The sequence below is a fragment of the Pygocentrus nattereri genome, chromosome 12 (assembly GCF_015220715.1).
Source record: "Pygocentrus nattereri isolate fPygNat1 chromosome 12, fPygNat1.pri, whole genome shotgun sequence".
In the NCBI taxonomy this organism is placed as follows: Eukaryota; Metazoa; Chordata; class Actinopteri; order Characiformes; family Serrasalmidae; genus Pygocentrus; species Pygocentrus nattereri.
The window spans coordinates 4559122-4577795 of NC_051222.1; the positions used below are offsets into that span (position 1 = coordinate 4559122).

General features: G+C 42.2%; 2 protein-coding genes across 3 annotated transcripts in view; both read right to left on the minus strand.

The window, feature by feature from the left end:
* LOC108443648 overlaps positions 1-18674 on the minus strand; it is a 381331-nt gene that overhangs the window by 292435 nt on the left and 70222 nt on the right. The gene's annotated exons all lie outside the window — the stretch shown is intronic.
* LOC108443647 (NACHT, LRR and PYD domains-containing protein 12-like) overlaps positions 1-18674 on the minus strand; it is a 76119-nt gene that overhangs the window by 4805 nt on the left and 52640 nt on the right. For both annotated transcript variants that reach the window (XM_017724418.2, XM_037543585.1), the window contains 2 exons: positions 16685-16858; positions 3555-3601 (listed from right to left, as the gene is read on the minus strand). In XM_017724418.2, coding sequence (XP_017579907.1) covers positions 3555-3601; positions 16685-16858 — 221 coding nt within the window. The remainder of the gene's footprint in view (positions 1-3554; positions 3602-16684; positions 16859-18674) is intronic.

Sequence of the window (18674 nt, forward strand, 5' to 3'; positions counted from 1 at the left end):
GCTCTGGAAGACGAGTCTCTCTGGAGACCTGATGACCGATGACCCTGTTAACCCATAATGAAAACCCCACAGTGGCAGGAAAACCCATCTGTGTTTATCTGCTATAAGGAGCTTTAATATGGAGATGCAGGGAATTTAAAGATGAACATTCACTGTGAATGAAAACAAGATTAACTGATGTTTTCATTTCTAGTCTTTTTCTGAAACTTCAACATTGATCCTCATGATCATATATTTACAGAGAGCAAATGAGAAAGACCAACTACAACCACAAGAACAGCGTCTGACGCAGCCAGTCAGATCACGGTTGGAACCACGTTCTGGATTTTATTCCTGTTTCTGGAACGTTGCTGAGACAGATGTGTTTCAGCCTTTACTGCTTTTTGAATGAAGCCCAATACAGTGTTCTGCTTAATCAGCACATCCTGGCATCGTACCACACAGTCATGTCTGTGTTGGTGTATAAAGTGCCAGTAAACCATCTTTGTCCTTCTAACACAGCGTAATGACCTCATTCCTGTACTGTTAAATCAGCGTCCTGGTGGAGCAGGTACGACCTTATGAACCACATTCTTACTGCAGGCGGGAAATTTTCAACATGTCCCTAAATATGAGCGTCATGTCAGGTTGACGTGTCCAGAGTTTAAGTTGGTCTATAAGAATCTGAAGCGATATATTTAAATATTTCCAGCTTCTCTTTAGAGCAAAGGGAAAGGTGGTCCCTGTAAACACGTTCTAACTGGTTTGATACGGAATGTCCCCATAAGACTTAAAAACCTGCGTGTGTGTGTCCTGCAGCGGATCGGTGGCGTCCTGAGAAGGTGACCTGAGATGAGCTAACAGCTAATGTTAGCAGCCATTTAGACACAGTAATAGTGGTTTATAAGCTGGGTGAATCTTCAGAATGTGATAAAAGCCTGAAACAGCATGTTTCTCTCATCACTCACAGTTTATAGTCCACACAGCTGGACGGCTGGATGTGCAGAGCTGATAAATGTGGCTGGACTCTACGCTCAGGTTATGTTTCTTGTGTGTTTGTGTTTTGTGCTGCCTTCTTTAAACTATACAGGTGGGCTCATAATTAGAAACGCTGGTGTGGCATTTCCACAGTTAGCAGAGCTGGACTAAGACTAGTTCACTCACTCTACGAGTAAATAAAGCTGAGCTGAACAGCTGAAGGCCTAAAGGTGCTCTGCAGATTTAAAACATTGACCAGGGCAGCGTTTAGAGTAACACCTGTTCATGATCTATATGTGAGGTCTAGACTGACGTTTTAATAAAGTGATGTTTTAATTACATTCGGTAACATTTATACTACAAAAATCAACGGTGGCATTAAAACAGTGTTTGGTTCTTTTACTCGTGTGATGTTTTACACACCTTGTAGATTTTAATATGAACACCAGCTTCATTCCGTCTGTAACTAATAATAATAAATGAATTGGTTTGATCAGATAAACACCACTGAGGTGGAGCAGCTTAGACTCGACCCAGAGAACCCGGTCTGTAGTGTAACTGAACAGCACAATGGAAGAAAGACACACAGATGAGTTCAAAGGTGAGAATGTGTCTGAAGGTCTTTCTAAATGTTTAATTGAGCTGTAAGAGTGTCAGTAACAGTGGAACACCTTTTACTGTGAATGATATTCGACCAGGTTTTAAATGGTTTAGTAATTAAGATGAAGGTTAGAGTTGATTAACCAACGGTAGAATGAGGTGAGAATAAATGTTCAGAGAATCTGTTTGAGAAAACGTCGACTTATTTTCATTTCATTTATCTTTTTCTCTGACGTCTTTTAGGCTGCGGTGCATTTACAAAAGTAAATATGGAGAAAGGAAGTTTTATTCTGGAGTATGAAGGACGGCAGATCACAGGAGGAGATTCAGACTCTTGAGGAGCGAGATTTCAAACACAGTGGGGAAACAGCTCTCAGATTTTATAAAGTAGATTAATAAAGATTCTGTTCTTTTCTTTCACTTTCACTGGGCAATTGGTCAATGACGGTCGAGATCCCAGTTAAAAAATAATGAATAAATTGTAGTAAATGGTAAAAAACACCTGTGTCTGTTCACAATTAAAGATAGTAAGAGAGCTGATTAGATAAAGTCTGATTATGGAGGAGAACCTTAACGGCGCACCGCTCTACTCAAGGTTAGAACATTATAAAAGTAATATTTAATAATTAAACATTATTACTGTCTAGTATCATTTAAAATCCTGTTCCTATCAAACCAGAGCTCAGTCTGACTGCACAGTGACGTCAGTGTTGTGTAAAAATGTGTTTAGTTCATCAAAAGACAAAGTTACTGTAACATCATCCACTGAAAAGATCTTTGGTCCATGTTCACAGGTAACAGCACCACAGAGCCAACTAGCAGTTCAGCTAATAAGCTGAGAGTCCCTCACCGTGTTTAAGGGTTTCTTTGTTAGTCCAGGTCTGGGAGGAGATCCCTCAGGAGACCATCCACCACCTCATCAGGAGCATGCCCAGGTGTTGTAGGGTCATACAGGCATGTGGAGTCCACACACAATACTGAGCCTCTTTTTGACTTGTTTTAAGGACATCACATCAAAGTTGGATCAGCCTGTCGTGTGTTTTTCCACTTTAATTTTTTGTGTGACTCCAAATCCAGGCCTCCATTGGTTAATAAATTTGCTTTCCTTGATTTTTGTGTGATTTTGTTGTCAGCACATTCAACTTTGTACAGAACAAAGTATTTCTTTCATTCAGATGTAGGATGTGTTCCCTTTATTTTTTTGAGCAGTGTATAATATAGGCACTAAAACAGAGACTTGTGGAACACCATACATTACTTTTGCAAGGACAGATGATTCACCCTTTACATTAACGAACTGATAGCAATCAGTGAGGTAGGACAGCCTGTTTAAATTGAGTTTAAAGCCTGTTTAAAGTCTTCCAGTGTGTTTTTTCCAATAGGCTGAGCAGAATTTGGAAAAAGGGGACAGAGCTGATCCTTTGATCTAATGGATCATGAGTATCTTTATAAAGAAAGGTAATTTATTGAAAATTATTCTGATTAAGAATATCTTAACATCAGAGGAAGTCACTGATTAAAGTGAAACTTTCAGAGACCTGATAAATTCCTTATTCACTCTCTATAACGCCTTGTTACGCAGCGTCACGGCGCATCATTCATACACCTGATTATTATTTAAGTCCTGGAGTTTTTCTGTTCCTGTCCTTGATTTAACAGTCAGGACGGTGTGTGTGGTGAGTTTATCATGTCCTTACCGTGTGGTCTGAACAGGAGCATCGTGTGTTTTTATCTCCTGATATTTAAACTGGAAAATGTCCTGACTGGACTGTGAAAGTTCAGAGTTCTTAAAGACGGTAGATAATAAAATATCAACTGATGAACTTAATATATGAACTTTCTGTGACACAGACCTGTTTTCATCTCTAGATCTCTCAGAAAGGAGATACAATATTGTAGGTGTATGTCACGATTTTCACAGAAGCAAGTGTGTGTGTTTTGTCTCTGTGTGTATATGTGTTTGTGTGTGTGTTTTCTGTGTGTGTGTCTGTACTTACATTTCCTCGGTCCTGGTTGGATTCTGATCTCACCTGCATGTTCCAATCTGGACACACAGAGACACACACACACATTAATATATCCATTTAAATGTTCTCACCTCTCTCTCTCTCTCTGTTTGTCTCCCTGCTTTACATTTGCCCAATTGTAAAATCACACACACACACACACACACACACACACACACACACCTTCTAAGCCACTTCTCACTCATGGTCGCAGGGACTGTAAAATCATATATCTATAAAAAACATACATACATAAACTTGGAATATACAGTGGAGGAAATCATTATTGGAACCCTCGCTGATTTTGTAAGTTTGCCCACTGACAAAGAAATGAAAAGTCTATCATTTTAATGGTAGATTTATTTTAACAGTGAGCGACAGAATATCAAAAAGAAAATCCAGAAAATCACATTAAGGAAAATACACTGCTCAAAAAAATAAAGGGAACACTCAAATAACACATCCTAGATCTGAATGAATGAAATATTCTCATTGAATACTTTGTTCTGTACAAAGTTGAATGTGCTGACACATGTGCTCAGTATTGTGTGTGGCCTCCACATGTATGACCTCCCTACAATGCCTGGGCATGCTGCTGATGAGGTGATGGATGGTCTCCTGAGGGATCTCCTCCCAGACCTGGACTAAAGCATCCGCCAACTCCTGGACAGTCTGTGGTGCAATGTGACGTTGGTGGATGGAGCGAGACATGAGGTCCCAGATGTGCTCAATCGGATTCAGGTCTGGGGAATGGGCAGGCCAGTCCATAGCTTCAATGCCTTCATCTTGTAGGAACTGCTGACACACTCCAGCCACATGAGGTCTAGCATTGTCCTGCATTAGGAGGAACCCAGGGCCAACCGCACCAGCATATGGTCTCACAAGGGGTCTGAGGATCTCATCTCAGTGCCTAATGGCAGTCAGGCTACCTCTGGCGAGCACAAGGAGGGCTGTGAGGCCCTTCAAAGAAATGCCACCCCACACCATTGCTGGCCCACTGCAAAACTTGTCATGCTGAAAGATGTTGCAGGCAGCAGATCGCTCTCCACGGTGTCTCCAGACTCTGTCACGTCTGTCACATGTGCTCAGTGTGAACCTGCTTTCATCTGTGAAGAGCACAGGGTGCCAGTGGCGAATTTGCCAATCCTGGTTTTCTCTGGCAAATGCCAAGCGTCCTGCACGGTGTTGGGCTGAGAGCACAACCCGCATGGAGTCGGTTTCTAACCGTTTGTGCAGACACATGCACATTTGCGGCCTGCTGGAGGTCATTTTGCAGGGCTCTGACAGTGCTCCTCCTGTTCCTCCTTGCACAAAGGCAGAGGTAGCAGTCCTGCTGCTGGGTTGTTGCCGTCCTACGGCCTCCTCCACATCTCCTGGTGTACTGGCCTGTCTCCTGGTAGCGCCTCCAGCCTCTGGACACTACGCTGACTTGCCACAGCTCGCATTGATGTGCCATCCTGGATGAGCTGCACTACCTGAGCCACTTGTGTGGGTTGTAGAGTCCGTCTCATGCTACCACGAGTGTGAAAGCACCACCAACATTCAAAAGTGACCAAAACATCAGCCAGAAAGCAGAAAGGTACTAAGAAGTGGTTTGTGTTCCCCACCTGCAGAACCACTCCTATATGTCTCGCTAATCGCCAATGATTTTCACTTGTTGTCTATTCCATTTGCAGAACAGCTGTGAAATTGATTGTCAATGAGTGTTGCTTCCTAAGTGGACAGTTTGATTTCACAGTAGTTTGATTTACTTGGAGTTATATCGTGTTGTTTAAGTGTTCCCTTTATTTTTTGGGAAGTGTATATAAATTGATTTGCATTTCACTGAGTGAAATAAGTATTTGGTCCCCTAGCAAAACAAGCCTTAGTACTTGCTGGCAAAACCCTTGTTGGCAAGGACAGAGGTCAGGTTTCTTGTAGTTGATGACCAGGTTTGTGCACATATCAGGAGGAATTTTAGTCCACTCCTCTTTGCAGATCAATCCAGATAAATCCTTACGCTTTCGAGGCTGTCGCTTAGTAACTTGAACCTTCAGCTCCCTCCACAGAGATTGGCTCGGCCACTCCATGACCTTAATGTGTTTCTTCTTGAGCCACTCCTTTGTTGCCCTGTCTGTATGTTTTGGGTCATTGATGTGCTAGAAGACCCATCCCATTTTCAGTGTCCAGGCGGAGGGAAGGAGGTTTTCATTCAGGATTTTACGGTATGTGGCCCCATCCATCCTCCCGTCAATGCGGTGAAGTTGTTCTGTGTCCATAGCAGAGAAACACCCCCAAAGCACAAAGCATGTTTCCACCTCCATGCTTGACATTGGGGATGGCGTTGTTGGGGTTATAGTCAGCATTTCTCCTCCTCCAAACACGGCGTGTTGAGTTGATGCCAAAGAGCTCGATTTTGACTCATCTGACTATAGCCCCTTCTCCCAAGCACTCTCTGAATCATTTAGGTGTTCACTGGCAAACTTCAGATGGGCCTGCACATGTGCCTTCTTAAGCAGGGGGACCTTGCAGGCACTGCACGATTTTAATCCATTATGGCGTAGTTTGTTTTTTTGGTGACTGCTCCTTTTGGTTAACAAGCTCCTCCTCCTCATGATCATTCATACCCCACGAGGTGAGATCTTGTGTGGAGCTCCAGAGCGAGGTCAATTGATGGTTATTTTGTGTTTCTTCCATTTTCGAACAATTGCACCAACAATTGTCTCACCCAGCTTCTTGCTTATGGTTGCCCATGCCAGCCTCATGCAGGTCTACAATCTTGTCCCTGACATCATTAGACAGCTCTTTGATCTTGCCCATCGTGGAGAGGTTGGAGCCTGATTGATTGATTGATTCTGTGGACAGGTGTCTTTTATACAGGTGACAAATTAAGACAGGTGTCTTTAATGTGGGCGACTAGTTGAAATTAGGAATATCTAACCGGTCTGTGGGAGCCAGAACTCTTAATGGTTGGTAGGTAGCCAGGCCTTCTCATCCAACATCAGTGTCTCACAAATGCACTTCTGGAAGGATGGTCAAAAATTCCCATAAACACACTCCTAACCCTTGTGGAAAGCCTTCCCAGAAGAGTTGAATCTGTCAAAGCTGCAAAGAGTGTGACGACATCGTATTAAACCCTATTGATTAAGAATGGGATCTCACTTAAGTTCATATGCGTGTGGAGGCAGACGAGCCAATACTTTGGGAAATATAGTGTATATGACAGTGGAATTTGGAGATTAGAAAGAAAACAAATCTGAAATTTAGGACCAAACAGTATAATTTAATCTTGAACTGACATCTATCCTGGAGGTGAACAGCGATGTTTCTAATAAACCATCTGAACTGGTCAGATCCAAACTCCCTTCTCTAACTTCATCAGTAACAAAATAATAACCCAAGCCACCCACTAAACCAACTAGCCAGGAAGATTTCGGAGGGGAAGCAAGTAATGAAGTTTAAAGATAAACCTTAACAAAATAAAAAATGACCACAAACTGGCCATTGAATTAGGAAGGCACAGAAAGAGCAGGATGGACAGGGAAGACAGGATCTGCACCCACTGGCCATCAGGACAGAGGAAAACTAAATTACTTTCTTGTTTTATGTTTAAAATATAGAACAATCAAAAAGCCGTTTCTGCCCAAACAATCAAAAAACAGTCTTCCCACTCCAGAGTCCAGACTTCAAATCATAACACAAATAAGACAACTGACTTGAGGAATTTGTACATGAAATATTCAGCATTTTTGCCAGGTTAAAGAGAAGCTTCCTGCTCTCTAAAATCAATAATAAACTCCACTGTTTTCTAACATTGAACACTGAGGGCCAGTGCTCTAAGCCTTTAATTTCAGGTGCAATTCAGAAGCATTCTGTCCATGTCATGTACAAAACTGGCACATGAGCCTAAACATGCCGTCTCTGCAAGGAAAAACACAAAATGCGCTTGTGTCCTTCATGCGTATACGTTTGAGAGAGGGCCACACAAAAAGGGAGGTTCACACAGAAAAACATTGTAAGTGTGACTGATTACATATTCAGCTCAATTTACTAAAGTTTTCGTTGATTCTCCACCTTTTAAAACCAGGCAATCATTTCCGTAGGTTTTAAAAAGGTGTGGCTAAGAGAAGACACAGCTTAGACAGAGACATGAAAAAAGCAGCACATTCTGAAAACATATTTACCAACACAATAACATCATTGACCTCTCAGGATCAAGTGGTTTTTCACTGAAGCAATATGTTCAAATTTTGCCTCACAGTTTGAAAAAATAACATATGGTGTGTTTAGAAAGAGAAAAAGGAAGCACCTTATGACTCATGGAACACTGGACACAACACACCTTGATTTTTGGTAATTATTTTTGGTAAAAGTTTGGGGCAGTCATGAGCTGGAGGTTAGGGAACCGTGACCGGAAGGTTGCCGGTTCGATCCCCAGAGCTGACAACACATGACTAAAGTGTCCTTGAGCAAGATACCTAACCCCCAACTGCTCCCCGGGCGCTGCAGATTGGGCTGCCCACCCGGAGACAAGTGTGCTCACTGCCCCCTAGTGTGTGTGTATTCACTAGAGTGTATGTGGTGTTTCACTTCACAGATGAGTTAAATGCGGAGGTGAAATTTCCCCGTTGTGGGACTAATAAGGGTCACATAATAATAATTATCATTATTGCTATTAAAAATAATCTCAGAAAGATTAATTATGTTTATAAGCTCAACCTAAATATCTGCTACAAAATGAAAGGCAAACTCAGTTTTCTGAATAATTCAGCTGAAACTGTAGCAAAGTGCATAAAGTTTATCAAAACCAGTAGGATTAGTGAAAGAAGACACTGGTTCCTTGAACAGCAAATGACTGCATGATGTGTTTCATATGTATTTGATATATCTTAAATATGGTTCTGTTAGCCCCATCCTGATGGGATGTTTAACAGGCTGGGAACTCTTTGAAAAATAAGATGCAATCAGGTCGATTAAAGAATAAGCACAGTAGGCCAGAATGTGTCATTTCAGAGAAGAGGAGCTTCCCTCTCTTTTATTCCCTCTCCTTTATTCCGTCTCTTTTATATTTGAATTTTGCCGTCTTTCTAGTTTGGTGTTCTGGTGTAGTTTGGTTTTATTTGCTATACAAAGAAAAATGTATAATAAAAAATAGTAAATAAATAGTAGATTTACAAATTGTATGTATTTTTTTCATTAGTTTGATGTTATCCAAGACTAGCAATAATTGCTTAATTCAGTAAGAGCATTTTTTTGGAGATATTGAAAAAAAGGCCCTCTCCTTGGATCACCACCTTATCGTGGTGGAGGGGTTTGCGTGCTTGAATGATCTTAGGAGCTATGTTGTCTGGAGCAAAAGCTCCTGGTAGGGTCTCCCATGGCAAACTGGTCCTAGGTGACAGGTCAGACAAAGTGTGATCCATAATAACCCCTATGAAGACACAAAAACTGGACTTGTGTACCCTGCCCGGAAAAGGGTTACCGGGGCCCCACCCTGGAGCCAGGCCTGGGGGAGGGGCTCGCCAGCGAGCGTCTGGTGGCCGGGCATTTACTCATGGTGCCCGGCCGGGCCCAGCCCGAAGGAGTTACATGAATCCCCCCTCCCATCGACCCACCACCAATGGGAGGGGCAGTAGTAGGGGTTCGGTGCGTTGTGGATCGGGCAGTGTCCGAAGGCGTGGGCCTTGGCGTTCTGATCCTCGGTTGCTGAAACTGGCTTTTGGAACTTGGAACGTTACCTCACTGGCGGGGAAGGAGCCTGAGTTGGTGCGCGAGGTTGAGAGATACCGGCTAGATATAGTCGGGCTCACCTCAACACACAGCTTGGGCTCTGGGTCCAATCTCCTTGAGAGGGGCTGGACTTTATTCTTTTCTGGAGTTGCCCATGGTGAGAGGCGGCGGGCAGGTGTGGGCTTTCTCATAGCCCCTCGACTCGGTGCCTGTATGTTGGGGTTTTCTCCGGTGGACGAGAGGGTAGCTTCCCTACGCCTTCGGGTTGGGGAACGGGTCCTGACTGTTGTCTGTGCTTATGCACCGAACAGCAGTTCAGAGTACCCAGCCTTCTTAGAGTCCTTGGGAAGGGTGCTTGAAAGTGCTCCTCCTGGAGACTCTATTGTCCTACTGGGGGACTTCAACGCTCACGTGGGCAATGACAGTGAGACCTGGAGGGGTGTGATTGGGAGGAATGGCCTCTCTGATCTGAACCCGAGTGGTGTTCAGTTTTTGGACTTCTGTGTAAACCACAGTTTGTCCATCACGAACACCATGTTTGAACACAAGGATGTCCATAAGTGCACATGGCACCAGGACACCCTAGGCCGCAGTTCAATGATTGACTTTGTAGTCGTGTCATCGGACTTGCGGCCATGTGTTTTGGACACTCGGGTAAAGAGAGGAGCTGAGCTGTCAACTGATCACCACCTGGTGGTGAGTTGGATCAGGTGGTGGGGGAAGATGCCGGTCAGACCAGGCAAGCCCAAACGCATAGTGAGGGTTTGCTGGGAACGTCTAGCAGAAGAACCTGTCAGATTGATCTTCAACTCACACCTCCGTCAGAACTTTGACCAGATATCGGGGGAGGTGGGGGACATTGACTCAGAATGGGCCATGTTCCGTTCCTCCATTGCTGAAGCGGCTGACTGTAGCTGTGGCCGTAAGGTAGTTGGTGCCTGTCGGGGCGGTAATCCTCGAACCCGGTGGTGGACACCCCAGGTGAGAGATGCCGTCAAGCTGAAGAAGGAGTCCTACCGGGCATGGTTGGCCTGTGGGACACCAGAGGCAGCTGGCAGGTATCGACAGGCCAAGCGATCTGCGGCTTCAGTTGTTGCCAAGGCAAAAACCCGTGTATGGGAGGAGTTTGGTGAGGCCTTGGAAAGTGACTTTAAGTCGGCTCCGAAAAGATTCTGGCAAACCGTCAGGCGACTCAGAAGGGGAAAGCAGTGTGCCACTAGCACTGTATATAGTGGAGATGGTGTGCTGCTGACTTCGACTGAAGACGTCATTGGGCGGTGGAAGGAATACTTTGAGGACCTTCTCAATCCCACCGACACGTTCTCCAGTGAGGAGGCTGAGTCTGGGGACATGGGAATAGGCTTGTCCATTACTGAGGCCGAAGTCGCTAAGGTAGTTAAGAAGCTCCTTGGTGGCAAGGCTCCAGGGGTGGATGAGATCCGCCCGGAGTTCCTCAAGGCTCTGGATGTTGTGGGGCTGTCTTGGCTGACACGTCTTTTCAACATTGCGTGGACATCGGGGGCGGTGCCACTGGCTTGGCAGACTGGGGTGGTGGTGCCTCTTTTTAAAAAAGGGGACCGGAGGGTGTGTTCCAACTACAGGGGAATCACACTCCTCAGCCTCCCTGGCAAGGTCTATGCAGGGGTACTGGAGAAGAGAGTCCGGCTTATAGTCGAACCTCGGATCCAGGAGGAACAGTGCGGGTTCCGCCCTGGTCGTGGAACACTGGACCAACTCTTCACCCTCTCCAGGATTCTGGAGGGTTCATGGGAGTTTGCCCAACCAGTCCACATGTGCTTTGTGGATCTGGAGAAGGCATTCGACTGTGTTCCCCGGGGTATTCTGTGGGAGGTGCTTCGGGAGTACGGGGTACATGGCTCTTTGCTACGAGCCATTCAGGCCCTGTACAAACAAAGCTGGAGTTTGGTTCGCATAGCCGGCAGTAAGTCAGACTCGTTCCCAGTGAGAGTTGGACTCCGTCAGGGCTGCCCTTTGTCACCGATTCTATTCATAATTTTTATGGATAGAATTTCTAGGCGCAGTCAAGGGATGGAGGGTGTCCGGTTTGGTGACCTCAGGGTCACATCACTGCTGTTTGCAGATGATGTGGTCCTATTGGGGACATCAGGCCGCGAACTTCAGCTTTCGCTGGATCGGTTTGCAGCCGAGTGTGAAGCGGCTGGGATGAGAATCAGTACCTCTAAATCCGAGACCATGGTTCTCAGGCGGAAAAGGGTGGAGAGCCCTCTCTGGGTCAGGGATAGGCTCTTGCCTCAAGTGGAGGAGTTCAAGTATCTCGGGGTCTTGTTCACGAGTGATGGTACAAGGGAGCGGGAGATTGACAGGCGGATTGGTGCTGGGTCAGCAGTGATGCGGGCTCTTTACCGGTCTGTTGTGGTAAAGAAAGAGCTGAGCCATAATGCAAGGCTCTCGATTTACCGGTCGATCTACGTTCCCACCCTCACCTATGGTCATGAGCTTTGGGTAATGACCGAAAGAATAAGATCGCGAATACAAGCGGCCGAAATGAGTTTCCTCCGCAGGGTGTCTGGACTCTCCCTTAGAGATAGGGTGAGAAGTTCAGTCATCCGGGAAGGACTCGGAGTAGAGCCGCTGCTTCTTCACGTCGAGAGGAGCCAGCTGAGGTGGTTCGGGCATCTGGTTAGGATGCCTCCTGGACGCCTCCCTCGGGAGGTGTCACAGGCGAGTCCACCTGGGAGGAGACCCCGGGGAAGACCCAGGACACGCTGGCGCGACTATATCGCCCAGCTGGCCTGGGAGCGCCTCGGAATCCCCCTTGGAGAGCTGGTGGAAGTGGCTGGGGAAAGGGAGGTCTGGGCTTCATTGCTTAGGATGCTGCCCCCGCGACCCGAACCCCGGACAAGCGGAAGATAATGGATGGATGGATGGATGAAAAAAAGGCACTGAGAAGAAATGTTTTTTTTTCTCCAACCTGACGAGCTTTAACTATTCTGGTTCTGAATTGAAACTGAATTGCTACTGTACATTTGTGTTCCAAACCACAGTTTGTATTTTCAGTTTTGTAGACAAACCAAGCTGTATTTTATCAATATTTAAGGATAAATTGCCAGATTCATCACTAGCATCAGTGGCACGTAATGTATTTGCCTTTTTACTAGCAATTATGTTCAAAAAGTTATTTTCTTTTTTCTGTTTTATAGTTGGGAATTTTATCACCTTTCCTTGTTTTCACACTTTTATCTACTTTAGCCAATTCAGTGAGTTCAAAAGTTATATGATGTGACATGATGGCATTCTTGAACCCGCACTGTCTATCAACTGGAAGTGTAACTATACTGTGTAAGTGTGGATTACTGTCAGCGGCACTGATATGGGTGTTCTACGGTAGACCCCTGGGCTTTCCACATTATTGATCTGACCGTAGACCCCTGGGCTTTCCACATTATTGATCTGACAGTAGACCCCTGGGCTTTCCACATTATTGATCTGAATGGTAATAGAGTGAATTGTCAATTAAAAACAGTCATGCCAAACAAAAAATATATTTCTAATTTTTTAATAGACTGATTTGAACAATGGTTAAGTGATTAGGTAATGACTTGAAAAATATTTTATGGACTTTCCTTAATGAAACCTATACAACACAGTAAATTAAGGAAAGGTTCTACTAATTATGTTTAAAGTTGTCTAAACTAGCTTTTTTTAAACCCACCATACTTGAAATAAACGTTTAACAGATCGTTGTGTGAACAAACTTAGTTAATTGTACAGAAAGTTTTTATACCCTTATATAGTTTCTATTCTTCTGTGTTTAATAGATGTTGAATATGTTTCTTACTGTATTGTGATGTTGCTGCTGGATGCCTAAATTTCCTTCGGGATCAATAAAGTATCTATCTATCTATCTATCTATCTATCTATCTATCTATCTATCTATCTATCTATCTATCTATCTATCTAATACATAGTTCTACCACAATCAGTACCACTGATGTTCTTTTAAGTTAAAAAGAGAGTAAACAAGCGGTCCCACTAACAACGAAAAGAGTACGCAGGTGGAAGCATACAGAAACCTTGTTTTGTTTTGTTTTTTTTAGAGAAAAAGAAAAAAGCTTCATCACAACATGTGCTACAGTGCTGGTGCATATTTGGCAAAGCAAATTTGTAGAGGTTCTTCTTTGCTGCTTGCTACTGCCCTCCAGCACAATAAGCAAACAGATAAGTGAACAGATAAACTCTTACATAAATCATGGGCCAGACTTACTAACTGCAAAGGTGTAACAAGCAATGGGGGAGCCTCCATGACCGGGAGAAACTGTGCTGCTAAGAGGATTTAGTATGCAGCAGCCCAGGACACTGCTTGATGAAACTGGTAATGAAAGACGTTGTCAAAACTGTAAACCTTAATAAAAGCAGTGCCCTCAACCATTGAATTTGAGTGTGTGCAGCACATGTGTAACAGATTTAATTTAGTTTATTTATTTTTCACACAAAATCTTCGTATTTTATGTGTTGGAAATGATCCTGAGTTGTGTTGGGCATAAAATGTGTTTAAAACATTTATATATTTTTGAATTTTTATAATTATTATTTCATTGTATTTTATTTTTCTCCGTTTTCCCCTTGTGGGCGGAGCTACTGCTGTATCGGTTGCATCTGCCACCCTCTCCTCAGTTGGCTGAGAGCACTGCAGGAGAGAGATTGGAGAAACTTTGGTTTCCAGTAAAATAGTTAAAATAATGTTCGACACAGTGTTAAAAATGTTAAAAAACGGTACAATATGAAGCGAAATGTCTTGAGATGGATGTATTAGAGGTGTATTTAGGCGGAATTTTCCAGTATAAAGGTGAGGATTATTAGCAAACTACAGCTGCTGGCGCCATGTGTAATGCTAACCCCCCCCTCCCCCACCTTTTCTGTGATTTTGGGGTCACGCAGAGGTTTGTGCAGGCAGACACGAGGCTGGAGGCTATTTCTCAATGACTTTTGTCTTTTACATGCAGGTATGGTTTTAAACTCGCTTCATTAGCTCAGAGGTTTTATTCTTTCTGTTTGTTCTCATGTTTTTAAAAGGGTTTCATATAAAATACTATAAAAAGCAGGTATTAAAAAGGGTAAATGAGGTAAAGTTCATGTGTTAAATAAGTAATATTGCACATGTCCCAGGGGTTTTTGTTTTACAATTTGGCACTTTATCTTTTCTTCGAAGTCAGTCTTATAAAGATGTATTATATGAAGTAAAAAAAAAAAAAAAAAAAAAATATATATATATATATATATATATATATATATATATATATATGTGTGTGTGTGTATATATATATATATATATATATATATTGAATGTACATTTTTTATATATATTTTTGTACTGGTTAGGTCTCTGATTGTTATTTTATTGCTTTATGTGTTATGTGTAAGAAAAATATCCTAGTGGAAATGTAGCTACAGTATGACTGCTAGTTTCTTTCATGTTAGAGACTCTAGATTGAGTTGGCTGAGAGTACTGCAGGAGAGAGAAGTTTGTGCAGGCAGACACGAGGCTGGAGGCTATTTCTCAATGACTTTTGTCTTTTACATCCAGATAATAAAGGATTCCCAGTTGGTACTGGCATTGGAGGTCACGAGTTCTCCTTTTTTACAACACAATGCAGAGTAATCGTGGCCGGGTTCCCTTTGCATGTTCGCTCCATGTGAAGGTTTGGACCCGCTACACATGCATCTACTTTTAAATATAGATGTTAGATGGCTGTCGAATGGTAAGGTGGTCAGCCAATATAAATTAGTTGAGAGAAGAAATACACGTTGTTCACCTGGAGAAGTAGTCACCACATCTGAATTTGATAGTAATAAGAAATTGCTTTTATCTGTTGCAAGTAAAACTCGAAGGACACAACTGTCTTTTCAGACACTGCTAAAAATTCTAATTTTCTAAGGTTTCTGATGCAAAGTCAAAACTATGGCATTTGTACCTTAGTAGATAAACTTTTCTTGATGGACCCCAATCAGAGAGGAAATGTTTCACATATTTTTAGGGCATTAGACTCCACTACCGCTGTCTTTCCCCAACAAACAAAAAACTTATGGGAACAAGATTTAGGTATGACCCTTGAGGAGGACCAGTGGGCTAATATTCTACAATTAGTACACAACTCCTCTATCTGTGCACGACATGTCTAATTCAATGCAAATTAATACATAGGATCTACTATACAAATCATAGACTGTCAAAATTCTACCCCAATGTCGCAGATACCTGTAATAGATGTAACCAGTCTCCTGCTGACCTCATGCACATGTTTTGGTCATGCCCTAAGTTGAAAAATTTTTGGTCTGAAATATTTGGTATCCTCCACAAGGCCTATGATGTTGGGGAGGATCCCCATCCCCTCCCAGCTATTTTGGTATTCTTCAAACTAAATCCTTTTCAAGCAAAGCCCAACACTGCATGGCTTTCTGTTCTTTACTGGCAAGGCGTTTAATTTTGCTTAACTGGAAACATACTGCACCCCCCTCTTATAGTCATTGGGTCAAGGAAGTTCTGTTCAATCTGAAGTTGGAGAGGCTTAGATTTTCCCTTAATGGTGCATTGAGTAAATTTAACAGGACTTGGGAACCCTTGCTGTCCATCATAGACACTCTAGACATTGAACCAGAAGAGACACAGGTCTGAGTTGTTTGTCTATTTATTTAGTTATTTATTTTTTGGTCCCCTTTAGATTTTTTTTTCTTTCTACGAATTTTTTAGTATTTTTGTTTTTTCATTTATTGTCCTCTTTTCCCTTTCCCTTTCTCTTCCTGTCCTCTTGTTTGTGATTTAATTTTACTTTTATTTATGCACCGTGCTTAAACATGGGGTTGTTGGGATTTGTGTGTGGGAGGGGCGGGTGGGTGGGTGTTTTTTTTTTTTGTTTGTTTTTTTGTTTGTTTTTTTGTTTTTTTTCTTCTGAATATTGTAAAACAAGTGAGCGTTTTTTATGTTTGGGGTCCACCCCATCCTTTCTTTGTATTGTTGTTGCTCAATAAAGAAATTATATTAAAACTATGGCATTTGTGAATCAAATCACTACCTTACTTAATGTTTCAGACCATGAATAAACACATCAGACATGTCTTGCAAAGAACACTTGTTGCTGGCCTGATGTTTCTTATTAAAGTACACCTGGACACATTAACAAAGAATTCCATGCACTCCTTTCTGCTGGGGAACCATTTTAATAATTAGAGGTGGGTGGAAAAAAAAAACAGGGTGAAAGAAACCCCCAAATCCATACTGTTCAGTTACTATACTTTTGTAAACACTTATTATACTACAGTTTACTGTCCAATTGTTATAATATTACTTCGTATCTAGAATTATTATGCTAAAGAGTTTGTAGAAATATATAGAAATATAAACAGACACAAACATCTCCGAATACACTTGATACCTGAGTGTGTTGAGTGAACAATGTAGATCATCCAGTCTAGCAGAGAGCAGCTTCACTCCTGACTGTCCTGGGTGGTTGTAGGCCAGATCCAGTTCTTTTAGGTGTGAGGGGTTTGAACTCAGAGCTGAAGCCAGAGAAGAACAGCCTTTCTCTGTAATCATACAACCAGATAATCTGCAGAAATGGAAGAGGAAAAGGAAAATAGAGACAGACTGAGAAAGGGGAAACAGAACTCAACATATTTAAAGCATATTTAGCATATTTAAAACGGTCAATTCCATGCAAGTATTTATTAACTAAAAAGTCTAAAATCTAAAATCTCATTCTGAGCTCTTTTGGAGATCTCAATAAAAAGCACCAAGATGTTCTATTTTTGGATACAAAATCAAACAATAAAATAGAGTGTTGTGACTTTTGAAGATACTCTACACGGTTGCTCTAAATACCTTCAGTTAAATACAGTGGTATGCAAAAGTTTGGGCACCCCTGATAATTTTCATGATTTGCCTATATTTGCCTATAAATCATTGGTTGTTCTGATCAGCAATTCCAGTTAAATATATCATATAGCAGACAAACACAGTGCTATTTGAGAAGTGAAATGAACTTTATAGGATTTACAGAAAGTGTGCAATAATTATTTAAACAAAATTAGGCAGGTGCATAAGTTTGGGCACCTCTTTAAATCACACCACAGATTTTCAATAATATTCAGGTCTGGGGACTGAGATGGCCATTCCAGAACGTTGTACTTGTTCCTCTGCATGAATGCCTTAGTAGATTTTGAGCTGTGTTTAGAGTTGTTGTCTTGTTGAAGTATCCAGCCCCAGCACAAATTCAACTTTGTCACTAATTCTTGATACTTTTCTTGTTCTCAAGAATCTGCTGATATTGACTGGAATCCATGCGACCCTCAACTTTAACAAGATTCCCAGTGCCTGCACTGGCCACACAGCCCCACAGCATGATGGAACCGCCACCAGATTTTACTGTGGGTAGCAAGTGTTTGTCTTGGAATGCTGTGTTCTTTTTCCACCATGCATACCGCCCCTTGTTATGTCCAAATAACTCAATTTTAGTTTCAGCAGTCCACAGGACCTTATTCCAAAATGAAGTTGGCTTGTCCAAATGTGTTTTAGCATACCTCAAGCGACTCTTAGTGGCGTGTGCGCAGAAAAGGCTTCTTCTGCATTACTCTCCCATACAGCCTCTCCATGTGCAAAGTGCACTGAATAGTTGAACGATGCACAGTGACACCATCTGCAGCAATTTGTGTTCCAATAATTAGTGCTAAAGGTATTCAAATCAATAAAATGACAAGGGTGCCCAAACTTATGCACCTTCCGAATTTTGTTTAAAGACTTATTGCACACTTTCTGTAAATCCTATAAAATTCCTTTCACTTCTCAAATATCACTGTGTTCATCTGCTATATGATATATTTCACTGAAATTGCTGATCCGAACAACCAATGATTTATAAAGGCAAATCATGAAAATGATCAGGGGTGCCCAAACTTTTGCATACCACTGTACGTTCAGTTATGACTTTGATCGTTAAAGTGATTCACTGATATCAAAGTAGCATACAACAATTAAAAACACTCAAAAAATACAAAAAAGCCACCAATATAAATACCAGATAAATGAAAAGCTCAAAGGTCACAACATCATTGTTAATAATCATTATCAGGACACCAACTTCATGATATGTCTAGAGAAATGGGTGAAAATACAGATCATTAATGAATCCAGAAAAGGCTTTTAATTTATAAATCCAAAACATCTCCCTTTGGTTATGTTTCTGCTCTCTAATGTCTTTCCTACCTGTATGTGGAGGAAGAGCAGTACCCAGAAATCTAAGCATAAAAGAATTATTAGAATGTTATATTTCAAAATGTATAGCCATATGGTACCTATAGGGTATCCTAATTACCTCTCCTGATGACCTACTTGGGTTTTGCCAAACACTTTTACAGACACCTCTAAAA